Consider the following 26,394-nt stretch of genomic DNA (forward strand, 5'->3'; position numbering starts at 1 on the left):
TCATTCCCCCCATACGCCCAGAAAACGGACAGCACTGTAAATCACAAAAAACGAGACTTGTCGCGATGAACATTGCAAACTATGCGCTAAAAGAAACGAAAGAGAGGGAACCCCCCACCTTGCGCTTCCAAACACCTGGTGAGATGTATAGAAAAGGAAAAATGTCACGACCGTGAAACTCTAAGATAAAAAAGTATAGGGCACAATCCAAAAAAAAAAAAAAAAAAAAGTGCGCCTTTGTTTATAGCCTATACCCGTTTTCTTTTTTATGCGTACAAAAATTGTATTCTTTTTTTTTTTCTTTTCTTTTTGAAAAGTACGCATTGTAAGAGGGAAACATTGAGAGGACGCTAAAACGTGTTTTCCTGCAATAAGGAGAGTGATGTAGGCACCTTCTGAAGTGCCAAGTCTACGACGGCGAAGCGTGAGCTGGGGCCCCGCGAAAGTGCCAAGTGTACACCTTGAAGCGGGAAAATTTGCCGTCATTTTTGTTGCCAATTTTGTCGCCACCTTCGCCGTCATTCACCCCACGAGGAACAGCGTAACATAGGGGTAACATTAGCGTAACATCTGCGTAACATCTGCGTAACATCAGCGTAACATCGGTGTAACATCTGCGCCACTGCCCATCCCAGCCGAAGACCGCCCGCGCAACGCCAGGAGCAGCGCGCACTCAGCATACAGATGTATACCTACCTTAACGAGGAAACAAAACGTAAAATCCCCACCATAGCTCAGCCATGACCACTTACAATGTCCTCGGAGAAATAACCGCGTTTGATGAGAAGGAGACCGTCATTTCGCATCAGTATGCAAGAATTAGGAAAATAGAGAATGTCGAAAAGTGCAAAAATTTGAAGGTGCGTCTGTGCGCACTCGCCGGAGTATACCTCCCGGGGGAAGATATCCCTTCTGAACGGGGGCATACATGATGACATGCTCCCATTTTGGACCTACAGTCTTGCATAGATCTGTCTCATACTTGCAGCTGCTTCCCACGTGTAAATGTCTTCCCTCCCGTCAAACTCTGGCCCCTTCCCTGCCACGCAGACCCTGCAGCTGATCTCCAACTGCATCGAAAAAATCGAAAATTTGGAAAACAACGTGGAGTTGGAGAACCTAGAACTATACGAAAATTCGATTAAAAAAATAGAAAACATTTGCATGCTCACAAATTTGAAGTAATACTTCCACTTGGCTACTTTGTCTGTTTGGCCTTTCCTCGGCCACTCACCTCAGTGTGCACACATATATATATGTCCGCGTGTATGTATGAATAAACCCCACGCAAGGAACCCCTCCTTCCCCGCAGAATACTCGACCTCTCCTTCAACAAAATTCGGATCATTGAGAACATCGACACGCTGGTAAACCTGGAAGAGCTGTACCTGTCAAGCAACAAAATCGCAAAGGTAAGTGGGGACCTCTAAGAGAGAGCGTTTTTTCCGCCTGTCCCCAGGCCCCTCAGAAGGGGCACAAGGTGAAGAAGTAGAAACCTTGGCAATGTAAAACCTTGACAGTGCAAAACGGGCATAAAACACAGCCGTGACTGTGCACATAGGACTCACGGCAACGGGCATGGTCATTTGCACAACACCCCGCGCGATGATGTCTGCCTTTACACCTCCCCACCGCCACCCCTCTTCCAGATCGAAAACCTCCAAAATTGCAAAAAACTGAGACTGCTAGAATTGGGCTACAACAAAATCAGAAAAATTGAAAATCTGGAAAGCCTGATAAACCTGGAAGAGCTGTGGCTGGGAAAGAACAAAATAGAAGAGATGAATTTGCCGAGTTTTCCAAAATTAAAGAAGCTAAGCTTACAACATAACCGATTAACCAACTGGTCCGTAGAGGCTATTAAAAACATCCCACAAGTCACTGAGCTTTATCTCAGTTACAATAAATTAACTACCATCATAGAAAACATAAAAGCGTTGAAGCACCTGAAGGTCTTCGATCTGTCTTACAACGAAATCGGAGATATAGTAACCTGTTCAGAGTTGAAATCTTTGGAAGAGCTGTGGTTAAATAACAACAACATTGATAGCATCGATATGATTAGAAATCTCCGTGAAAATGATAACTTAAAAACGCTTTATTTGGAAAAGAATGAAATTCAGGACAAGCTGAAGGAAGACTACAGGACAGAGATAATTTCTATCCTTCCGCAGTTGAAGCAGCTTGACGCGCTGCTCATTTCCCCGATAAAGGTGTGCCGCGGCCAGGCCACCGCAGGAAAAACACAGTGATGGGGAGCCTTTATGCCTAGATGCCCTATGTCGACAAAAGTGCTGTTCGGATTTTTCCTCCGGGAACATAAACCACGACTTACGCCCAACACACCCGACAAACTCGAAATGGCAACACGGATAAAATGATATTCCTTAACGGAAGGGGGGGGGGAAGTTCACAAAGCGTGTTACGTATAACCCGCTTCCTTTGTTTTGTACAGAATTTAAGTTCAACCGATTTGCCGGTAGGGGCCCGCCCTGTAATGACGCTTAGCATATTTTCAGGCTGCGGCATAAGTGTTTAGTGCCCCCCCCTTTTTCCCAACGAGGGAATCGCGTCTCTTGAGTGCAGATATGGCCACAGTGCAGGATTTTTTTCATCCCGTTAGCGGCTGAACCGCATAACTGCGTAGCCGCTTAACCTCTTAACCGCTCTGCGTAGAATGGATCAGTTTGACAAACACATTTTTTCGTTCCCTTTCTTCGAAGTCATATTTTGTTTTGCCCCCTGCGCGAGGCGCACCTTTGCATGTATATATAAGCCTACACATATGTACACTCCTGCGGGGGGACCCCCCTCGGATGGAAGCAATCCAGAAAGGAGGAAGTACAGAAAAGGTGAAGGGGTAGCGGAGGTCAATAAAAAGAGAAACTGACAAAGTAAAGAAAAGGACAAAGTAAAGAAAATGACCGAATAGAGAAAACCATAAAGTACAGAAGACGAACGCGAAAGCGAACATCTGAGCCAAGACAGAAAAAGAAAACGCCCTTTTTCGTCGTACCTTATAAATAATGCCCCCCTTTTGCTCGCCATATCTGTGCGCCACATAAACCATTTTCCACTTTCCATTTCCCTTTTCAAAGTCAAATCGTTCTGTACGTTTGTTCTCTCGTTTCGACAATCTGCATATTGCATACTACATATTCCATATTGCTTTTTTTTTTTTTTTTTTTTTTCGAAATTTATTAAAGTGTCATAATTCCCCCCTCTACAATGCTGCAAATGGCCAAAAGGTTGAAAAAAAGAAAAAAAAAAAACCTGTTGCAATGATAAAAAAAATGCGTTCCCACCACCCAAAAGTTAACGTAATTGCCCAGTGCGAAGAAGAAAAACGTGAGCGTTCCATTTTTATATATATACCGATATGCGCGTTGCCCCAGAGCAGATGGTCATAATTAAAATTAGCCTATTCCCACCCCATTCCCGTACGTTAACATTCACAAGGAAAAGAGAGAGTGCTCTCTCCCCGAATTGACGAATTGAAATTCGCCTCCTGCACGGGATTGGCCAGAAAATATCGACAGTGAAAAACTCGCTTTTTTGCATTTTTCCCCCTTCACCAAAAGTGTTGCGCTGACAAGGCCCCACACCCATGAGAAGTTAAAATGGACTGATAAATGAAGCCGTCACTTCGGAAGTATACGTGCATCCAGAGAACGATGCGTAGAGTAGAATTCGATTCCCAATCAGCACATCCGGAGATACACCTCCAAAACGCGTAGCCAATTTTGTTGCGTAACTTCCAACGAAGTGGCTATCTGTGCGCAGGATGAAGGTCAGGAAGAGAAGTCCTCTTTGCAAAAGGTACCCCCAAACAGATAACGACGAGGACCATGATAGGAGACTCCTCGACGAATACTACAGGGCAATTCCGGGCCTCGAACTACAGATAGAGAAGTTACTTCAAAGTTTCCACGTCAGTAAGTACGACTATAAAATTACTCACCTTCTGATCGACATAATACAAAATGAAACGATAAAAATTCTGAGGCATGCCAAAAATATAAAAAAGAATGGCATCGATAGGAGACTTTTGATTAAGGCTGACCCAACAAGGAGGGAGGATAAGAAGGAGGATCATATCAGTCCCGATTTGGTGAGAAGCTTCAATGATGGCGATGGCACAAAGAAGGATGACGCAAGTAAAGGAATGACTGAAGGTCATCAAAGAACGGACCAAAGTAAAGAAACTACAGACATCCCAAAGGATGCATGCGGGGCTGATTCTAAAGGTGGAGTGATTGACGATAGGACAGCACAGGCAGTGTCACCTGCAATGGCAGCCACCCCGGCGAATGAGCGTGACGGAGAGGTGGATAAACACAATCCGAGAAATGACATCCAAGAGGGAGACAGCGCAGGGATCCATTTAGGCATTGGTACCCAACACAGCGCAGACGATCCGGTGACCCAAACGGAGGAGCAGAGTCAGGACAAGGATCGCCTTGCTGAATTGCGATGTGGGGTAGAAGACGGCACGAAAGAGGAAGCCGCAGGGGGGGATAAAGAACAAATCCAAGCTAATTTTGAAAATGGAGAGCAGAAGAAACAGGTGGATGTTGAAGAGGGTCAGCAAAAGGTGGAAGCTGACACCGTCCAGATGGGGCAAACTGAACAAATGGGCCAAACAGGGCAAACAGGGGGAACACGCCAAACCGGGCAAACCGAGCAAATCGACCAGACCGGCCAAACCGCCGAAGACTTCACCATCTTCAGAACCTTTTCGAACTACTTTTCCAAAAAAGTTAAACCAAATGAGGAGGAAGGAGAAGCGCCTTTGAGCAAAGAAGAAACGAACGCGCCAGACAAATCGGGTAACGATGAAAGTAAAAATAGAGACGCAATCGAAGGCGCACCCAAATTAAACAGCTCAGAGGATAAAGCGGTTGGCGAAGGCACAGAACAAGTACACCCCGAGGTGAACAGCCCTCCGAACGAAATTCAAAATAATGTAAATCCTAGTGATGACCCAGTAGATACTGGAAGCCATTTTCTGAATGATGAAAAGAACAATGTGAAGGAGGAGACGGATGACACCACCAAAGGAAGGAAGGTGCCCCATGGGATGAGTAGCAGTGGTCAAATTTGGGATGCAGGGGATGATGTAGGAATGGCCCCTAATAGGGACCAAATGGAGGAAGGAGGAAAGGTGAGCAGCCAAGTTGGGGGCGACCTATCGGCAGAGAAGCCAAGCAACCAAGTTGGGATGGGCGTGTCGGAAGAAAAGGCCCCCACGGAGGAACCACAAAATGGTGGTGAAAATGATGGTGCAAAAGACCAGGCAGAGCAACCAAAGAACCAACCCACCAACACCACCACCGAACAGGAAGAAGTGCTTGTTATAGACGAAGAAAGCATCAACCTAGCCATAAAGGAGTACGTCCTAAAGTACATTTATAAAAAGAAAAACGTAGATTTCCTGTACGACGAATTGGCAACTCAACAGAAGGAAAGTAACTCGGCGGGCATAGTAGACAGGAAGATAAGATACCCAACTGGATTCCCCCCCTACCTGCCAGATGACTGCTCCATTAATACCATCCTCCCTGCGTGGGACATAAAGTATAATTTTAATTCCTCCAAAGGGGAAAATTACCAATGAGTTTTTTTTTTTGTGCATTTGGATTAGGGGGAAGAGGGCAAAACGGAGCTGTGGCAATTTACACAGCGTGACAAACATTATGTGACAAAACGGGGAGGGGTTATCGAGTTAATCGTCCATTTGTGACTTCCTCGTGGTGGCAAAAGGAAGCCTTACAGTCGGAACGTCCACAGTGGAGCTACTTTATGGGAAGCACTCTCATTTTTTTCTCCATATGGGTAGTATAACATATCCCTTTCTTTCCACATTTTTGCATCCCCTCTTTTTTTTTTTTTTTTTTGTACCCCGTGCCTCCCCCCACCACGGTTTCACTTCTACCTAAGGGAATGGTAATCCCCCGAAGGTGATCACGCGGGAAGAGTAGAGCAACCCGCACACAGACAGACAGACACGCATAATCCCTACAACCGAATCGTGTTAACCATCTGCATAATGCCGAGCACAAGCTCGAGGCCAATTATGACGATGATGATGCGCTCCAAACGGGAGGAGTGCTTCTGATTTACGTAGTCCAAGAAGGAATTCAAATAATCCAAAGTCCAACTCAGTCTATGATTGAGTAAATCAACCCTCTGCTTTATATCAAAAATGTGTAGGATGTTTAAGAACAGCTTTTTCTGATACTCCAGTTCCCACAGCGCTTCTGGGACGTCCAGAATGTCCTGGTCAATATTCAATTCATATCGCAAATTGTGCAGAGTAACTTTGGAGGTAAATAATTGCTTTGATAAAAAGTCTAAGTTACTTGACTTGATTTTCTTTTTTAAATTTTCGATATGATCATTTTCGTAAAATAATTTTTTCTCAATTTTCTTTTCTAAATTATTTAATCGGACGGCACTTAGAAGCCCAAAAGAAATGGCTATCTTATCCGTCGTCCTGTAATTATTTGAAGTCAAATAAATCACCGAGTTATTCACGTAACTTTTGTTACTTATATTTTCTACTTGCAACTCTTCAAAGTCATAATTCTCAATGTTACTTCCTGTTAGGTTTAGAAATGGTCTGCAGAAGTGAAAGAATTTATTTCTGTTTTGCTTATTCATGCTCCATATGACCATGCACCCATTTTTAAAGAATACTGCTGAACTATCTTGTTGGTTAAAATATGCACAACTTTCCACGTACAAATAGGGCTCTTTGTACAACACTTGCGACCCCACTTTTTCGTATGCGCTTTTCAGGGCTGACAAATTGATTGGGTTGTTTAAATAGTACGCTATTACATACGGCTCTGCTCTGTCGCAACTTTCGTCTACGAACGGCTTGACTGTGCCTAGGAGCCTCTCCCTTTTCGTGATCTTCTTCTGCGTGTATATTTTGCTACTCACCTTTTCTTTACTGGAATAGTTGCACATGAGTTGCCTCCACATGCACGTGCGCTTGAGGTGGCCTCTCCCCCACTGCAGCGTGTGCACACTCCTGCCGATAAACATGGTGGAGGCGGAAGAAAATACGCAACTGCAACAGTGGCGGTGCAGGAATATCCCACCTCCTACACACACAGGGAAAAATTACACGCGGTGAAAAGTCCCTCCGCGAAATTGACCAGTATTATCCTCTCGATTTAGTAGTTAAAAAATGGTAAAAAAAAGGGTAAAAAGCGGTAAGAAGATGTAGCAAGAGGTAAAACGACGTAACAAGAGGTAATAAAGTCTATCCCTTGCCCCCCCCTCTCTTTCCAACTGTCAGCACCTTATCGTGTCCAAAGTACTGTACGGGGGTTCCCTCGAAATGTTACACCCCATCAATGTGGGTCACTCCCCTCGGATGGCATTTTTCTTTTTTGCACCAAGTTCCGCCGCTTCACAGCTTCAGTCTCCCTCCTCTTTGCTTCTTTGCCTCTTTGCGCGCATGTCTCTTTTTGTCCATTCGGAGTTGAAAGAACAGAAAAAACGGTTGGCTCCCCAAACTTTACATTTACACCCGCTATTTTGGGAATCTCCAATGCAAAGTGTTCTACTTTGACCATGGCCGAAGTAGAGCAGTCGCACCCTCCCCCCCCCTTTGTTGACATGTTCGGCCCTACTTGCCTATATATAGTACGCGCCAGCTGGGGAATCTGCCCAGAAAGGCAAATCTGAAAATAGTTACGTACAGCGGCGGTGCGGACACAAGTAGTGCTACACCTGTCCCAATGTATCATGTGTTATGTTTCATACATTATGTGTATTTTTTTTTTTTCCCCCAACCGTGGTGAACATGCAAAGTTGCGCATAAGGACCAAAACAGCAGAACCGCGCAATCCCATACGTTCTGCAAAATAATGGGTGAAGGTACACAAAGGTAGCTCACAAAAAAAAAAAAAAAAAAAAACCAAGTTGACGGTGGTTTAAAAAAGGGTCCAAATGAAGGCCGATCGAGTGAAAAATAACCCAGCGGGAAGGTGCAGGCGAAGAGCGGCGGCCATTTAACGCAGCAAAAAAAAACACAGCAGAAAAGCGCAGCACTGCGAATTGTGACGTAAAAATAAAAAAAAAAAAAAACCCAGTGGAGAGGACTCCAACGAGAAAGGCGAAAAATGCAATTATCATGAAGAGGAGGCACAAATGCACAATATTATGTATACATAATGACCAAGGCCCAAATCAACACCAGAGTCATTTCACTTTTGCATCAATATGATGCGATGGAACATAAGGCATACTTTTTAATGTTTCTTTTTTTTTTTTTTTTCCTCATTTGGGGAATAAATATTGCCGCAATTCGTGAGAATAAGCAGAACTGTATCTCATCTGAATAGGAAAAATGAAAAAATGAAAAGTGAAAAATGAACAAATGAAAGAATGCATTTTTCGTGTACGTCATGTGACCTACTTGGAACATTAAAAGGTAAGAGCAGAGAGGCACCGCGTGTATATACATGAAAGGGCATATACATATATATACAGGTACATTCTTATACGTGCCATATGTACCTTTTGAACCCGTTCGTTTGACTAATGGAGCGTTTTTCTTTTCTCTCTCCCACACAGCTAACAGTTTCCCTTGTAGTCGAATTCACGCCTCCCCATTTTTTTCGAAGGCCTACATGTGTGTACACACATAACATGTGAGATATACCAGTGCTGAGTCGCTGCTCCCTTTCGTTTTCAGTTCATTACTGCTCGTCAGGCAGAGCCTGTTACACGTTCTTAAGGGTGTAGTTAGTACTATGCGCTTGGCCACTCACTAGTGGAGAATCCCAAGGCGACACCGCGAAAGTAGAGGTGCGCGGCATATCAAGGTGTGCGACATATCAACGTGCGCGACGACGCCCACCTCCATGGCCACCGCCACCTACCGCCACATTACATGAGTCGTACAGAATAAAATGGATATATCCGGGCCGGATGTTTGGTATGGAAACTTACCAAATGTAACGAAATATTTAATAACCCTAATTTTTTTAGTGACCCTTCTCATAACATGCAACTTGCTAAATGTTGTGTACCTTTTGCTGGACTGGAATTTGATATATAATAATTACCAACTATGGAGGATATTTCTTAACTTTATGTACGTGGGAAAGTTTTCTCTTTCTTGGGTTTTTTTTATGTCTTTATTGTCCCAGTTTTCTTCCTCCCTCGAGAAGAATGCAGTATTTTCCAGCCCAGGATCATATTTGTACTTCATCACAATTCAGTGCACCTTCTTATCGCTGATAAGCATTCTGTTTTATTGGCCCAGAGGTAAGGCATCGCCATGCAGAGTGCGAAGCGGCAACAGGGAAGAAACACGTGTGCAGCTTTAACCCGTTCCGCGCTGTATACCTTCCTGTTGTGTCTCCCCGTTGAGGCATTTTTACCCCCGTGCCCTGCTGCAACGAGGACGAAGTTAAATGTGTGCAGCTGTTTGTTTTGCTTACTTTGCTTCTTTTGGTCATTTTGATCATTTTCTTCATTTTCTTCATTTTGTTCATTTTGCTCATTTTGCTCATTTTGCTCCGTCTCGCGTTTCTCTTTCCCCACCCCGCAGGCTATCCCTTCTTGGGAAACTCCCTTTTGTTCGCCATCATTTACTACTGGTCCAGGAGGGAGGCCTGGAGCCAAGTGTCTATTTACTTCTTCACAGTGAAGGGCTACCAGTTGCCCTTCGCACTTATCTTCCTGCACCTTATCATGGGACAGTCCCTCTGGGTGGACATTATGGGTCTCATGTCCGGACATTTCTACTACTTTTTCAGAGACCTTCTCCCAAGGGAAGGTACGCCACGTGTGTTTACGCGTAAAAGTGCATGCAGATGCTCTGCGGGGAGAGTTCCTCCCGGGGAGCGCTTTTTTATGACCTTTTCAGGCAAATAGTCGTCATTTTGTGAAGCGGTCGCGATTTTCTCGGCACGTTGATTCAGCTCTTTCACGAAGCGTCGACGGCTTTGTTGCCATATAACCGTGTTTCCCGTTCCTTCCCCCCCCAACTTCGCAGGAGGACCAAATTTGCTCGAAAAGACGCCCAAGATTTTCGATAAAATCATGATGAAGCTGAGGGAGTTCCGCCTAAATCAGGGAATAAGGGGAAACTTCTCGAGGTACGGATACAGAAGTGTGAGTGACTCCAGGACCCCCAACACTGCCGAGCCCACAAGGAGAGTCTTCATTGGTCGGGGAGTCAGACTAGGTGACAATTGACGTTGGTGTATTCATATATCTTGGAACTGTCTCGCAGGGATAGTTGGATAGTGTCTTGTGCGCATTCTTTTCCCTGTGTCTATGGGGAGGGGGTTCACCCTGGTGTATGTGCTCTCCCCCTAATTAGCTTACTTCCCGGGGAAGTAAAAAATCTGGAGTGAAACATACCGTTACGCGTGGGTGGGGGTATGCTTACAGGGATGACAACTCGTACAGGCCAGAAATAGTACATATATGTGTACATATTTTTTTTTTTCTCCCTTTTAACATTGTTTTCTGTGTAATTTAAAATGACCACTACATTTTGTGCAATCTGCTCATTAACCTAATTCTGATTTTCGTGCTGATAATTTTTTTTTTAGCCTACAGGCGCCCTCGTGTTTTACGTTGTATTTATGTGTGCCAATTACAGTTGTATCACATGTGCGCCTCTCCCGGTGTCCTCGCGCTAGTAGCCTTCTTAATACTGCCCCTATCACCCCTATGTTGTGCTTCTATCAAAGTATTACACTCCATACGTCTTTTTTTTTTTTTTTCTTTCCATTCTCTGCAAATTTATAGCCCAAGGTTATTGCACCATAACTGCTATTTTGCTGCATACCACTTTGCTACTTTTTTTTTTAAGCCATTTGTTTAACGTAATTTTCAAAAAGGATGAATTTATCTGCACATATTTTTTTTCAATCCCATTTGCTAAAATGAGATGCGTTTTGGTTAACCCCGGCGGTCGGTGAAGAATTGTGCAGCTTTGAAAGACGTGGAGAGGCATCTACGCGCCCAGTGTTGCACATTTCGTGAGGATTTTTTTCTTTCTTTCATCTCAGATGATATAAGCAAAGAAGAAACCAATCTTCTACACATCGTTCGGTTTTACACAAATGAGAGAAAAATTGACCATTCCTTTTTTTTTGGGGAAACTCCCCCGTTGAGGAAATCTTTAACTTCAATCTTTGCGCGGTGCGTATGACGACCCCTATGGATCGTTTTATACCCTTCTAAGGTGACCCCTTTAACCAAGCTATTTTGAGGAGCCCATTCTGGGGAATCCATTTTAAGTGTTTAAATTTCTGGGGAATAAAAAGATGGCCTTTTTTTTTCCCTACACGGACTCCATTGGAATAGATTGGTGACCCCTCTCAATTTAACCTCATTAGCGAATACCATTTAGAGATTTGCCTACATAGAAGAAGCAAAGGGTAAACATAAAAGGGTCTGTTGAAATCCTTCCTAAGAGGCGAATCACATGTTCGGTTGCATGCACGACAGTGCTGATCTTTGCTGCGCATGGGGAGCTCGCTTCGTAGTATGTCCGTCACTTGTTAGCGGGACCCCCACCCCTTAAGCGGCAACTGCAGGGGACCGGGACGAAAGGAAATGTGGGCGAGATTTACACAAGAGTGTTTCTGTCCAGGTTTAGTACACTAGGTGTTGCTACGGCATATGTATGTGTATCTCCCCCACGACAGTGTCTCCCTGGTGCGGTGGAGAATACGAAAAATTGGGCCGCCTTCACCGTCTTCACCGCGAGCATTGTCAGCGGCCCCCCCGATTACCCTTCCCAGTGATTGCGAGCCATCAGAGGTTACACGCATGAATGATGGGGCCACTAAAGACCGACCCACTGAAGGGAAACGCGGAAAGGATAAGAAGCCTCGCCTACCGGAAGCAGAGAAAATGCTGCATCTGCATGGTTAGCGATTTTTTCTACCCAAACTTGGGAGGAATAGAAACGCACATCTTTGAATTGTCCAAGCAGTTAATAAAGAAAGGTAAACGCTTTATGAGGAGTTTTGGACAGCCCCCCACGCCACATGCGTCACAGCACTAGGGATGACACAGGGGGGTGCTCCTTCCTGAGGGGTGGCAATTACAGACACCAGTACAGACAGCGAGTATATACAGCGAACATATACAGCTACTACACACAGCCAGTACACACAGAGAGTTAATGGTATGCTCCCACCTTCCCCCCTCTTGGCAGGCTTCAAAGTAATCGTAGTGACCCACTGCTACAACAACCGACACGGAGTGAGGTGGATGGGAAACGGCATTAAGGTTTACTACCTGCCCTTCGAAACATACATGGACGTGGTGACCTTCCCTAATATCGTGGGGACGCTTCCCTTGTGCAGGAATATTTTGTACAGGGAGAAGGTCGACATAGTTCACGGCCACCAGGTTCGTCACCTGCCACGTTGGCGTAATCGCGGCAGTGATAGGCGTATCTCTGCGGGGGCCCCCCCAACATATGTGCAGACGCCTCCTTGGTCCCCCTCTCACGTGCACATGCATGGGGGAATCCATATATCCGTGCATACCTACAAACATTCACGCGTGTATGCTTTCATCCCCCCAGGCGACGTCCGCCCTGGCGCACCAGTTCATCCTGCACGCAAAATCCCTTGGACTAAAAACCATTTACACGGACCACTCGCTGTACAGCTTTTCAGACAAGGGATGCATCCACGTCAACAAGCTCCTCAAATATTGCATAAATGACGTCGACCATTCCATATGTGTCTCTCATACGAATCGTGAAAATCTCGTCCTAAGGACCGAAATCAATCCGTACAAAACATCCGTCATAGGTAATGCATTGGACACGACAAAATTTGTTCCTTGCATAAGCAAACGACCCAAGTCGCCAAGAATAAATATAATCGTGATTAGCCGACTGACGTACAGAAAGGGAGTTGATCTGATTGCCAAGGTGATTCCTCTCGTGTGCCAGAAGTACCCTTTTATCAATTTTATAATCGGTGGAGATGGACCCAAGAGAATTCTCCTTGAGGAAATGAGGGAAAGAAATCACCTGCACAATTCAGTCGTTCTCTTAGGAAAAGTGAAACAAGAAAATGTAAAAAATGTTTTGCAAACGGGACATATATTTTTAAATGCTTCTCTAACAGAAGCCTTTTGTATAGCCATTATCGAAGCGGCTAGCTGTGGACTTCTGGTCATTTCGACTGACGTCGGAGGTATTTCCGAGGTGTTACCTCACGACATGATGATTTTAGCCAAGCCCAATCATATCGACTTGTGCGCAGCGGTTGACACTGCCCTGGAAAGGCTAAAAGACGTCGACTCACAATTTTTCCATGAACGGGTACTCCACTTGCGGCACCCCATGTGTGCAATAATGTCCCAACGCAGGGGACAACACAAACTCAGACATATCCATATGCTTTAAAAAAAAAAAAAATTCCCCCCCCCCAACACAACAACTCCCCCCTTTGCAGCTAACCAAAATGTACTCGTGGGAAAAGGTCGCCGAGAAGACGGTACAAATGCATGTGTATGTGTGGGATGATGTGGACGGAAACCACCACATTTGTGCATGTCCCCCCTCTTGCAGTAAAGTACGCTCAACATATTCCGCAAAGAGAAATTTCACTGACCCATCCATGATGCCTGCATGCTCCCTCCATCGCAGGAGAAGGTCTACATGGACGTCCTTTCCTACGCGAACCCGACCATTCTGAGTAGGATCAAGAAGATATACGACATAAACACGGTTTTTAGTAAGCACCTGAGGGGGAAGAGCGGTGAGGGGGTATCGCGGGCGGAGAGGACATGCCTCCTCTAAGTAACCCCCCCAATTGCAATGATTTGCCTGAGGTGATCTCCCCCGTCTAGCAGCCCCCCGCAATGCTTCATTCGTCTTCACTTCTTTACAGGTAAGGTGTACATCTTCATAATAATGTTGAGCTACATAAGCTGCCGATTGCTGGAGTGGCTGAAGCCGAGGTAAGACGCCCAGTTGGGGTGCCCCCGTCCAGGGTGTGCACCAAGGGTATACAAGGATAAGCATGCAGAAGTGTTCATATGGATACACCCCCCCACATATGCACATAGATATGCTGTTACGTGGCTCCCCTGTGCTAGAGCACTCAATGCGCTTCGCACAGGAGTGCTGGCCTTGTTGCCAACTTGGTCTTTGTACCAAATTGCCTATCCTCTGCCAAATTCCTCTCCGCCTTTCGCATTTCCTATCAGTGATGACATCGAGGAGGCCATCAGCTTTCCCCATTTCATTGAAGAGGATTAGCCGCAATGGTTGCGAAGCGACAAGGAGGGAAAGCTACAAAGCGGCAACCAGGGAAAGCGACAAAGCGGCAACGAGGGAAAGCGACAAAGCGGTAAAAAGGGAAAGCGGCAAAGCGACAAAGAGGCAAAGGACCAAAGTGATGACCTGGCGAGCATTAAGTACACAACTGCCCAGTCCTCTCATCCACAACTTTCCCCCTCCCCCGTCTGTGCCCGCGTGGTAGAACAGTATGCCTCCGAATGAAACAAAAAAAATGAGGCACTGTGCTACAACACGGGGAGAGAGTGGGTCCAACAAAATGCTCACCCTCAGATGATGATGCCCCCTTTCCCGAATCTCCCACTCTATGCAGACCGAAAGCAACTACGCCTGCGACTCCAGCAAGTTAAACTCGTGCTGGATTATCTTATAATTAAGCACATAGTTAATATTGTACTGGGCTCTGTACTTGAGAGGAAATTGCCTATACTTCATATCCATGTAGTTAATAAGCAGCACTTCGTAAAGCTGGTTGGTCAGCTCGAGGTAGCCATGTTCATAGTTGTACTGAATGATGTTCACGTCAATGAGACCAAGCAAGATGGGATTATTTAGATTCAGAATATTTTTACAGAAGATTTTTTTCTTTTTTAAAAAGTATTTGATAGCTTCAAAAATGGTGAAGTAGAATTGGATATAGGTTAGTCCCTCCTTTGGTGTCTCCCCTTCAACTTGTTGCACTCCCCCACGGTGTGTGTCGTTTCCCCTCCTCTTTAGCCGCTCAACATTGGGGAGGCTAAAGAAAGTGCGTACTTTCCTCTCGAAGTCTAGGATAAATGTGTGTAGAATGTTCTCATGTATATTTTTTAAAAACCCTTTCTGCTGCTCCAACTTTCGATGTTGCACAATTTCTTCGATGGTGTTACTCCTTAGATTGATTTGGCTTTCTTCATCCATGTCGTAAGTAACGTTTTGCTTCTTTTCCATCTCAATTTTTTTCCTCATTTCGTCTTCATCAAATTGGCTATTCAGATCGTGTAACCCCTCACAGATTGTTTTTACTAAGTGGGCATTTCCCCCTATGATGTCATAAATACATTTGACCACCTTTTCGTCCTTCACATAATTAGGAATGATTAAGCACCTGACCATGTCGTAGGAAAGGTCGTTTATTTCGATTAGGTGCTCCCTTATGAGGTGATAGTTTTGCAGTTCCTTCCCTGCGTCGTGGAAGTTGGTGGGGAAGTGACTCTGCCCCATTGGGTTCCCATTTTGGGGTGATTTCTCTTCGTGAGCGCTTCTATCACTTCCACCGCTTCCAACCCTTGCAACCTGCTTCAACACCAGATTGTTGAAAACGAACACAAACTTCATCATCTCGATGTTCTTAATGGAGTGAAAAATGACGGGGACGTTGTGTCTGTCCACATTTTCTTCGCACCATTTGGCAAAAAAGTGGAAATTGCGCGCGGGCTGAGGACCCAAAAGGAAACAATGCAAATTATAGAAAACGAAACAGAAATTGTATCCATATGTCTTCCGTAAAAAGTTAATTAAAGACAAAAAATAACGATAAAGGAATAGCCCACTGGAGAAATCGGTAAGTATTCCCTCCGAGTTGTCCATACAGTACTGATACTCTTCACACTCTGCCAACATTTTTAAAAAATATAAAAACGCGCTGAATTGATTGAGCTGACGGATAAAACATTTTACATTTAATTTTCTCAAAAGGATGCTTAAAAAGGAAAGAAAATCATCATATTTGTAGTTTGTCATCTCCAATAAGTTTATCCACCTTGCGATGTCCTTCCTGTCTTGGTCATTCAAATAATCATACATTTGAGGGGTGTTTAATATGTGTTTGAATAGGATTGGGAATTTGGCAAAAAGGGGGTCTTCTCTTTCGTTTACTCTTTCCCCCAAGATGAACTGCTCATAAATATCGCTCATATTTATCCTTCCATTTGCCACGTCGCTGTTTATTTCTTTCATCAGTCTGTGTCTTAGGAACTCATCCAATTTGTGCAACTTCACGGAGAAGGGGATCACCGATTCGTTTTGGTTTATGTCCTTAAAGTCGTACTCGAAGAAAATACTTCTTCCGGTTGCATCGTTTCCTCCATGGAGTTTCACCCTGTGGGAAACACCATTCTGGTTTCCTCCTCGGGGGGGATTTCCATTTGACTCGCTCCCCACATGGGGTTGCCTTCTTAAAAACATGTCCTTCGCCTTGTGTATGAAAAACTTCTTCCCCACGCCTTCTGCCCCCAAGACGAAGTAACAAGGATAGGGGCGTCCCCGAGCCTCTCCTCCGTTACGCCGAGGAGGAAAATTCTGCTCTCCAAAAATGTTCATAATTCTTTTTATATAATCCTGCCTAACAACCGTTTTCCACATTTCTTTAAAGCTTTGCTTCCCTTTCGGTGCACATCTCTGCCCGACATTTGTGCTGTATTGGAGATGGAAGTGCCATGGCCCCTTCTTCCTCTTGCGGAGCACCATTATCCTCCCCAGCTTGTTCAGTTGTCTCATCAGCTTCTCGTTACGACACAGCATCGTGTGGCTCTCATCCAGGTTTTCCCCTTCGGTTGCCTCATCGGGCGATATGCCCCTTCCTGCGAATACGGCGTGTGCTTCTACAGCTTAGGTACGCACGCTTATGCAGTGCTTCATGCGGGACAGGCTTCCACATTTCTCCTTTTCATTATTATCAAATTGGGCGCGCTTTATCAAAAGGGGCCAACCAATTTTTTTCTCCATCCACTTCGTGCGGTAAAGTTAAAAGAAAAAAAAAAAGGCCAGGTGAATCGCCTCTCCACAAAAGAGAACACATTTGAAGAGCGCACACAAATTGACTTCCCCCCAAGGTTCTTTGAATTTTCTTTTTCTTTTTTTTTTTTTTGCAACGTGGTAGGCAAATAAAGTATGTTCCTCCTGGGGAGGAGTGGAAAAGAAAATCGCCAAACGGGTTTCTCAAAATGGGGGTAAAGGTGCACAAAAAAATTGCCAAAGCGATGGTTGATCGTATGGCCGACCAAATCGTGTGACCCTGTTGATACATTTTCGTGCACCTGTGATGGGCACAAATTCGCAGCTGCGGAAAAAGGAGTACACTCCTGGTTATGCACTCCCCTGGCGCTAATTACCACAACGTCGTTTTTTCCATTTCCAAGGATCCCCCGATCTTTTGTGAGACTTCTTCCTCGTTGTGTATCCCGCATGTTAACACTTTGAGAACTTCAAAAAAAAAAAAAAAAAAAAAAAAAAACATTATTCTGCTCAAAATTGTGAGATGCTTTTTGCCAAGTCGCCTTCGTTTTACAAAATGGGAAATATTTCCACTACAGGGGTGCAATGAACAGGATTCGACAGCTTGACCAAGTGTGCGCAACTCACATGTGTTGTGTCCCAAGTCATTTTAAAACCCCCATTCGACACACCCAAGGGTAAATAGAAAAAGGAAAAGTACAGAACTTTAAGTAACACCGCTGTCCACCCCCCAAAATGAATGACTTCATGCATGAAGATATCGAACTGAAACACCGGGCGTGGGCCCTGCACTTCTCCGAAAGGCAAACCAACAACAAATTTAAGTTCGCCAAAAGGGGATGTAAAAAATACGTGACGACGTGGGTCAAGGTGTGACAAGCATTTCCAGTTCTTCTGCGCTGCAAGAGTGGACGCACCAATGTCTGCATGAGTGTCTGCGCAAGTTCATGCAACAATGGATGCCTGCGTGCGCCTGTTTATGCCCCCCCCCCCGCCCCCGAACTACACCCCACTCAGCAAAAAGACCAAACGGGTTTATTCGAAAGATGGGTGAAGAAGACAGAGCTAAATGAGGTACACTTGTTTTGGGTTTTTTTTTTCCTCTGTGTGTCTCTCTCTCCCTCAATCTGTTCATCATGGAGGGAGCAAACAGTTGAGTCATCCACCAAGATTCTTCCTCCCATCCTTGTCCCGTCTTCTCCTTCCACCTTTCCATTTGTTAGAAGTACAAACCGGAGGATAACCAGCTCGAAGGGCACAGCGATAAGGCAAAATTAGAGAGGTAAATTTCTTTTTTTCTTCCTCCTCTGCCTTCATCAGCCATTTTTTATTACACACGTAAAGAAAATTTTCCTTGTGTTAAAACCTTCAGTAGTTACAATGTGCGTCAGTGAAAAGGTCACGAAAAAAAAAAAGAAAAAAAAAGAGAAGTACATATCCACACGTCCTCTCGGAGTAAATCTACCTTCATGCCTGTTGCACGCTCGACCCACTCAGCAGAGAGGACCCACACATCACCCCCCAAAGGAACTGGACAAGGAGGAGCACCAGGATAAATTTACAAAGCATTCTTGACAAGGAGACCTACAGAAGATGCTATGTTGATCCCCCGAGCGATTTGTACGTAGAAAAAAAAAAAAAAAAAAAAAAAAAAAAATTTGTGATATGCCCCGTGTTTTCACGCGCCAACGTGTTTGCACCGTTTGAATGACGCAGCTCGGTGGAGGAGGACGAGGCAGAGCAGGAGAAGCAGGCGGAAGGGAACAAGGCGGAAGAGAAGAAGGAGGAAAAGAACAAGGCAGAAGAAAAGAACCCCGCAAGCCAACGCGAGATGGAACACCGAAGCGAACCAAACCCTAAGTGACGATGAACAGGTCAGTTTTGCGCATGCCGGACAGGAATCCAGACCGTTCGTCCGCCAAACCAGGAGAAGGCCTCCCCAGAAAAGAGGCAATCCTTTTAAAATAAGGGAACGTGCCACACTCCACCCCATAATAACCGAGCAGGTCCCATTTACGTAAGAACGCAAGCAAGCCTTGTACTCATTTGGTCATACAACAGGTGTATTTCGGTTGCGAACAGATCTGTGTCTGCACAAGTCAGTCTAGCAGAGAAGGCAGTGGAGAATATACATTCATCCCTCCTTTGTTGCAAAATATACCTTATATGTGCTACTGCCCGCATATGGGGGATTCACCTGAACAGAGGCGCGTCGCCATCCGTTTGACAGTGGGAGCCAGGAGAATTGCTCACTTCACTTCATCTCTGCCAACTTCTGCACCCCTCATTTGTGCAAAAAAAAAAAAAAAAAAAAAAAAAAAAAAAAAAAAAAAAAAAAATTAACAAAGTGACCGCAGAATAGCATTATATGACTTACCATGATTGTACGTGAGCAAAACAGAAAAAACATAACATATACAACCAGGTGAATGCTCCCAAAGTACAGGAGGTGGGGGGGTACGTCATCACTGCTTTTTATTATCCCCCGAAAAAGCCTCTGGTCTACACGGACAGATTGAAGTTAAAAAAAAAGGGGCACCTTTAAGCTGCAAAATTTTACATTCCATGTCTGGGACACGCGGCCCACTTGACTCATATTTCTTCGTTTCGCAAGGATCAAATTCAAATTGGGTTATTCACACGTGGTGGCATTTTAAACTGAAAAATGGGTGAAACAAAAGGGAACAATCTGCGACATGGCGAGGGTGTTCATCTGTTTGTGTGTTGGTGGGGGGATAATACATCGAAAAAAAAACAATAAAAAAAAATAAGAAAAAATAAAACGCAAAAATAAAGGTAGTGGTAAAACACAGCCGTAAAGGCAAACGCAGCATGGGTGCTGAAGCGTGAAGGGTGGGTAGCACATCGTGATGTGCGCAAATGGGCCCTCCATGTTTACTTAAAAAGGGACGTGGGCACTTTCGTGAACTACACGTGTACACATGTGTGCAGGCATGGATCATGTCGGGCACGTCGGAGGGTGGATATGCGCGGACATACGTCTTGCGTCTTGTCCTATGTATATACACTGGCATAAACCAACGTTTGATGAAAAAAAAAAAAAAAAGTGATGCGCGTGGTATGTCTGTTACACTCCGCAGAGTGCCGATTAAAAAGGGGAGTAGGGTGGAAAAAATGGCACAAAAAGAAATGAAAAAAAGGAGTAATAAATTGCATTAAAATGAAGAGGAGCAAAACAGACTAAAATCGTTTGAATAACGTAATTTGAGTGACCCTACGGGGCCAAAATAATCCAAACGACCAACACAGACACGCACGTGCAACGCGCCTGGAAGCTCGAGCAGGGCGAGCTACCATTTGTACGTTGAAAAAAAAAAAAAGAAAAAAAAAAGTTACATAATATTTTTGCTCGTCACCAACTTTTTCCACAACAAATTAACAAACTCGTCCGACTGCAAAGTCTCCCTGATGACGTTATGGATGGTGTTCCTGCTCAGAAGGATGCTCCTGTTTTTATAGTCCTCCATGCCGTTGTAGCTGTCCGTCCTCTCGTCTTCATACTTGAGCAGCTGCTTATCGTGGGGGATGTACCGTGGGTGGTTATTTCTCCCTGGCATTTCGCCCTCATCAAATGGGCCGTTGTGGCTACGGGTATCCAGGTGACTCCCGAGATGGCTTCCCAGTTGGCTTCCAAGATGGCTCCCAACGTGACTCCCCATCCGGTTGGTCATTCGATGGCCACTCTTAGCCCTCCTCTCTCCACTTCCACCAGCGCTCTGCATCTTCAACAACATGTCGTACGAATCAGTGTTGAAATCGTTTATGCCATCATGACCCCCGTGATGATTTATACCTTCAATCCCGTGCACCTGGTTCGCTCTGTCAGCTTTTTGCTTAATAATATCAAGCAAAGCATTTGTCATGTTTTTCTCATCGTCCATGCTTCCATTACTCATTTCGACCTCTTTGCTGTGAAGACTTTCGATGGAGTTATTCTGAAATGATGGTCTATCCAGGTAGGCTCTCTCCACGGGATGGTTATTGTTTAGGGGCTCTTCACTACGGTCTGATTTTCCCTTTGCGTAGTTGATGGCCTTCCCGTTTATCTCTTCCTCGTGGAACGGGAGCATCTGCACGTCGTTCCCTTGCGGGTGATTCATCTGCAACTCGTTATGCGGAAGTTCGTTATGCGGTATCCCGTTAGGCGGGAGTCCATTAATGGGAACCCCATTCATCACCATTCCATTCATCTGCATTCCATTCGTCTGCATCCCCCTTAGCTGCATCCCCCTGAGTTGCATCTCCCTGAGCTGCATCTCCCTAAACTGCAACTCCCTCAGTTGCATCTCCCTAGGATGAAGCCCTCTGGTTTGCATGTTGCCCTCGAGCTCTTTGGCACCAAGCACGTTACTCATCTGGGTCATTCCTTGGCTATCACCGCTAGCAACGGCGCTGACACTGGCATTCACAACTGCAGTTCCATTGGCACCCCCGGCGGCGGGGACTTCCCCACTTCCGCCTTTCTTCTTCTTTTTCTTCTTCTTATCCTCCGCCTGGTCCTCCTTCACGTCGCCGCTCTTGCTCAATCCAAGTAGGTTCATGATGGCTTCTCCTCCGGAAATGGCGCTGCCCTTGTCATTCGTATAGCCGCCATCATCACCACCTCCTCCTCCCTTTGGATCCATCACAACAGGGTTGCTCGTTCCACCTCCACCACCCCTTGGCATATCTTCGCTCTTTCTATCCTCGTAAAAATCATACCCTGGGAACTTTTTCAAATTATGGCTTCCGTCTTGGACGGCCCTCTCATCGCCCCTTTCACCTTCCATGGGCAGCCCCTTAATGAGGTAGAGCAATTTCCTTCCAGCCTTGTCATTAAAATCGACGCTGTTTTGTTGCGCCACCCCTTTCACATTCGAATCGCATCCAGCGAGGTCTTCCTCCCCAGGGGCATCCTTCATTTTGCTTCTCTGTCCAATGGCCTCCATCCCGTTCACGCCTCCGCTTCCAGCTCCACTACCCTTATATAAGTGCTTCAAATAATTCCCATAAATCGTGTTGGCAGCTCCTGGGGGTATATGTCCCCCCTCACCCAGGGGGAAGTTCATCTTCGCATATAAATTCTCTAGCTTATTATTCCCAATCAATTCAAAACTCTTTTCATAATCGTTATCTCTGCCACTGTCTTGTGCCATCATGGGGATGACGTTCTTTGCATTTACCTTTCTCTGCACGTTGTTCTCCCCGCCGCTGACCACCCCTACGTGGTTCGTCCCTCCCTTGAGAAGGTCCTCGTTGTGTCCATTCATTAGGACGTTCTTGGACGAAGAATCGTTCGGTTTCGCTCCGATAATCGATCCTCCTCCTGTTGCGATTCCTCCTGCCGCGATCCCTGCTATCGCAGATCCTTCGTTAACGCTACTCTCACCTTTGGACAGTATAAAGTTAATATTTTTACTGTGTACATAGCCGACATTGGCGCCAGTCGCAACGCCGCTAATGTCCGAGCTTCCCAGATTAGCGGTGCCACTGACGGATGGAGAAACCGCCCCTCTGTCCACTAACTCTCTCAGCATACTATATATCTTCTCCTTTTCCTCGGTGCTATAAAACCACAAACTGTAGGTACTCTTCAGGTTACTCTCTTCATTATGTACTCGATAAAAAATATAATTTTGATCTGTGGACAAGTTGAAACGTCCGTGGATGTCCTGTACTAAATGGTTTTCGTTTTTTTTGTTTGTAATTATAAGTCGGTACGTTGGCTTTATGGACCTCCTAACGATGTAAAGGAAACCCTCAATGTCCGCTCGAACCCATTTTAGTTCATCTTCCTTCATTTTGTACACGGTAACAAATGACGACTTCATGATTATTTCCGTGATGTATATATCTATGCTTTTGAGCATTTTAAAGCATATTTTTTCCCTCAACAGACTGACTTCTTCGTTTAAATTCTCGTCTCTGTTTCCTTTCCGCCCTGTGTTTTGCCTTCTGCCTCCATTTGCGTGACTCAAATTGGCTCCACTGGGGTTCACCCCAATGGCGTTAGCCCCGTTTGCGTTATCCCCACTCCCTTTTGTGCCACTCACAATGGGCTTATACGCTCCTGCTTCGCGGGTAGCCTTACTATCCGGGACACCGGCGTTGTTCGTGGTCGCCTGACTACTTCTCCCCTCACCGTGTGCACCACTGTCGCCTGCGTGACCCGCACTCTTCATGGAACCTTTCATTTTCTCCTTGTGCTCTCCAACTTTCTTGGGGCCGTACGCGTTGTAATCATACGGATAGGCGCTCTTAACATATTTTGTCGCCTGCGCATGGTGGGGATTTCCTCCGCCACTGTTCTGGGTGCTGTTCTGAGTGCTATTATGAGTGCTATTATGAGCGTTATTATGAGTGTTATTATGAGTGTTATTATGAGTGCTATTCTGGAGGTTACTCATCGCGGTGCTATTCACTGCGCCATTGGCGGCCTTACCGACGGGGGGCGCCTCCGCCCGACTCTTCTTCCCCTCCCCCGGAGTACCTCCTCCTGGCACCTTTCCACCATTCTTGGACTCATTAAAATTGTAGGAACCATTCATATCATAACGGTTCACACGGCTTTTCACCTTGCCGTAGCTAGTGGTCGCCGCGATATTTTTTTTTTTCATTTTGTGTATATGGCAATTTAGGCCGTACACGGGATGGAACGCATATAAGTACGACCGCGTAGGTACAAAAGAGGGGAAGGTGTACAATCGGACACGTCTATGTGCTTATATTCTCACACGAGGGGGCGATAATACGTCGGTGTCCTGCCCCCCTCATACAAGTGGGGGATACTGTGTGCGATACGGTTTGCGACACTGTGTGCGCGTGTTCATACCTCCTCGCACGACTGGACGCTACTCTGTAGGTACACACACGACGACAGGTACATACACACCCACATACACGGTTTCCCCGCGCTGGGGAGGAGCACGTACAACTTCACACACAGGTTCAAATTAAGAGGGTGATAACAAATAAAAAAAAAAGGAATAAATGGGGTAGAAAGGAGTAAAATGCGATAAAACGGGGTGTACACAATGCACAAAAGAATGCAAACAGAAAGCCGTTCGTTCATGTTTTCTCCTCGCACGACGGATTACGATACGAGTTCATACATGCAGGCACGGGTAGGCGTAAAACAGTTCTGCATTACGCATGTCCGCGTGAGTACAACTACCTACAGCAGCTGCAGTCGCGGGCTTTAATTACTTGATTGGGAAAGAAACGTGGGGGTTAAAAAAAAAAATATAACTCCACAAAATGATATTGCAAAAGGAATGCAGCTATACGTGACAGCGCGGTGAAATGGAACAAAAGGCGCATTAAAAGGAGCGCTTACATTAAGTGTTGCATGGCGTAAGCTAAAAAAAAAAGAAAAAAAAAAGAAAGAAAAGGGGGGATATCCGCTGGGCATAATTACATATGCCATATAATGCATACCGTATATAAATTTACTTATCACGATAAGTGCATGCCCATACGCTCAAACGTGCGTATGCTGAAGCGAACAAAAGCGCCGTCATTCGTGCGTGCGCTCAGACGAACATATGCTTATGCATATAATGCTCCTAAAGGGGAAGAGAACGGGGGAGGGGGAGAGCTCTTTAATGAATTAACTAAACTCAAACGTGGTAAAAAAAGAAAATGACAAAAAAAAAGGAAATGGAAAATGAAAAGGAGAAATAAAAAGGGGAATGAAAAGCAGAAATGGAAAAAGCAAAAAGGAAGGGGGGAAAAAATTCCAATGGATGATTGTCGAGGGTCTATTTAAACTATATCAAAGGCAAAAAGAAAGAGCAAAAGAATGGAAAAGTAAAAAACTAAAGAGCAAAAAAATGAAACAGTAAAAAAGAAAGAGCAAAAAAATGAAGAAATAGAAAAACAAAGAGCAAAAAAATGAAAAAGTAAAAAAAATAAAGGTAAAAAAATGATAGAGTGAAAAAATGAAAAAATAAAAAAATGATAAGGTGAGAACGCGAAAAAAAAAACAAATGATTCGTCCATAAACGCCCAAACGTACAAACACGCAAACACGAAAACGCTAAAACGCCTAAATGAGGGTTTTACATACAAAGTAGCATTTATTTAGTCCTTAAATCAGGACTCCACGTATTCTTCAAATGATACATAATGCCAATCCTGCAGAACTAATTCGTATGTACCAGTAGACCTTGTTCAATTTTAACAAAAGGGAAAAAAAATTGTCAAAAAAAAAAAGAATAACTGTGGAGGGGAAAATAAAAATGGTGTCATATGTACGCACATGTATTATTGTATCCATACCTGTCACCTTTGGAAATGGAAAAAGCCCGAAATTAAAACGGGACGCGCGATTTACGACGCGTAGAAAGAGGTAACCCCCCCCCCCAAAACGTAAAACGAAAAAGAAAAGTGATGAAACCAAGTGCGAGAAGTAAAGCGGCCATATGGGACGCAAAATATAAATGACTCCAAAATGATGCCACCTATCCTAATGGCGAGAAGCTTATATGTAAACAATGCCATGGCGCAGACACCTATGCTCCCATGCGCCTATGTGCGTATGCACGCGGGTGGTGGACACGCACAATTGTATGCAAATAGTATGCATATCTCTGCATACGAATGCTGGCAGGGAGGTGTTCCCCTCAACGGGAAGACGAGGAATAAGAAGAAAAGGAAAAAAACGCCTTTTTTTTTTGTAGCCACCAGCGGGAGGCCTATACACATATTTCTAGCTAAACTTACCTCACGTATGCCCATTCGAACACTCGATCGCACATATGAATATATAACGACTTGACCATTTTCTCGCATCCCTAAGCTTTGTCACACTTCTGTTCTTTCCCACCATGTTCCTTATCACCTCTTCTTTTTTTTTTTTTTTTTTTTTTTCCATTCAACGTACAGTCGATGGCGCTGCAGCTTTAATAACCATATGAAGGGGAAAAAAAAAAAAAAAAAAAAAGAAACATGATACACACTGCGCACTTTATGGCTTGGCATGCCCAAACGTAGTTTTCCCCCAAGCGATGCACAAAATGAGAAAAAGAAATGCTAAGGGGGAATTGAAGTTTAATGCTGCGCGGAAAACGTATAGGCAAATCAGTGAAGCGATAGGAAGATACAGGGGATCGCAATAGATTTCGGCTTGGGGTGAGATCCTCATCATAATTGCTCCTAAAAGAGTGGCTTCACCAATTTGCTGAGTTCCTATGTGACACTTGGGCGTATTCATAAAATTTATGCAGTGATGATTCCACCACGTGATGCCCCTCTCCTGTGTGAAGCACAATCGCTCTTACCCTCCCCGGGGGAGAATGCCAAGGAAGACTCTGCCTTGGTCTTATACATATTTTGATCACCACACAAGAACAGCATCTGTATTTGCACTC

The 26,394-nt window shown here is 44.9% G+C and overlaps 8 protein-coding genes across 8 annotated transcripts; 5 read left to right on the forward strand and 3 right to left on the reverse strand.

Annotated features, from left to right (window-relative positions):
- Positions 1–740: 740 nt before the first annotated feature.
- On the forward strand, positions 741–2,252 carry C922_03352 (hypothetical protein; the record flags this gene model as incomplete). The annotated part of the gene is made up of 4 exons (XM_008818944.1): positions 741–860; positions 1,051–1,181; positions 1,313–1,412; positions 1,650–2,252. 4 exons carry the CDS (start codon positions 741–743, stop codon positions 2,250–2,252), a joined length of 954 nt encoding a protein of 317 aa, XP_008817166.1.
- Positions 2,253–3,784: 1,532 nt separating this feature from the next.
- Positions 3,785–5,617, forward strand: C922_03353 (hypothetical protein; the record flags this gene model as incomplete). Its single annotated transcript, XM_008818945.1, has 1 exon — positions 3,785–5,617. One exon carries the CDS (start codon positions 3,785–3,787, stop codon positions 5,615–5,617), a length of 1,833 nt encoding a protein of 610 aa, XP_008817167.1.
- A 401-nt stretch (positions 5,618–6,018) lies between these two features.
- On the reverse strand, positions 6,019–7,053 carry C922_03354 (hypothetical protein; the record flags this gene model as incomplete). The annotated part of the gene is made up of 1 exon (XM_008818946.1): positions 6,019–7,053. The coding sequence occupies one exon, from the start codon at positions 7,051–7,053 to the stop codon at positions 6,019–6,021; it is 1,035 nt and encodes a 344-aa protein (XP_008817168.1).
- Positions 7,054–8,930: 1,877 nt separating this feature from the next.
- On the forward strand, positions 8,931–10,224 carry C922_03355 (hypothetical protein; the record flags this gene model as incomplete). Its single annotated transcript, XM_008818947.1, has 3 exons — positions 8,931–9,288; positions 9,575–9,802; positions 10,022–10,224. The coding sequence occupies 3 exons, from the start codon at positions 8,931–8,933 to the stop codon at positions 10,222–10,224; spliced, it is 789 nt and encodes a 262-aa protein (XP_008817169.1).
- Positions 10,225–11,821: 1,597 nt separating this feature from the next.
- Positions 11,822–14,272, forward strand: C922_03356 (phosphatidylinositol glycan, class A; the record flags this gene model as incomplete). The annotated part of the gene is made up of 7 exons (XM_008818948.1): positions 11,822–11,993; positions 12,206–12,402; positions 12,581–13,330; positions 13,464–13,505; positions 13,658–13,769; positions 13,902–13,971; positions 14,221–14,272. The coding sequence occupies 7 exons, from the start codon at positions 11,822–11,824 to the stop codon at positions 14,270–14,272; spliced, it is 1,395 nt and encodes a 464-aa protein (XP_008817170.1).
- Positions 14,273–14,635: 363 nt separating this feature from the next.
- C922_03357 (hypothetical protein) lies at positions 14,636–16,810 on the reverse strand (the record flags this gene model as incomplete). The annotated part of the gene is made up of 1 exon (XM_008818949.1): positions 14,636–16,810. The coding sequence occupies one exon, from the start codon at positions 16,808–16,810 to the stop codon at positions 14,636–14,638; it is 2,175 nt and encodes a 724-aa protein (XP_008817171.1).
- A 948-nt stretch (positions 16,811–17,758) lies between these two features.
- C922_03358 (hypothetical protein) lies at positions 17,759–18,887 on the forward strand (the record flags this gene model as incomplete). Its single annotated transcript, XM_008818950.1, has 5 exons — positions 17,759–17,893; positions 18,041–18,097; positions 18,247–18,305; positions 18,524–18,643; positions 18,740–18,887. The coding sequence occupies 5 exons, from the start codon at positions 17,759–17,761 to the stop codon at positions 18,885–18,887; spliced, it is 519 nt and encodes a 172-aa protein (XP_008817172.1).
- Positions 18,888–20,376: 1,489 nt separating this feature from the next.
- Positions 20,377–23,640, reverse strand: C922_03359 (hypothetical protein; the record flags this gene model as incomplete). Its single annotated transcript, XM_008818951.1, has 1 exon — positions 20,377–23,640. The coding sequence occupies one exon, from the start codon at positions 23,638–23,640 to the stop codon at positions 20,377–20,379; it is 3,264 nt and encodes a 1,087-aa protein (XP_008817173.1).
- Positions 23,641–26,394: the final 2,754 nt, after the last annotated feature.

Source organism: Plasmodium inui (genome assembly GCF_000524495.1).
Source record: "Plasmodium inui San Antonio 1 unplaced genomic scaffold supercont1.14, whole genome shotgun sequence".
Classification (NCBI taxonomy): domain Eukaryota; phylum Apicomplexa; class Aconoidasida; order Haemosporida; family Plasmodiidae; genus Plasmodium; species Plasmodium inui.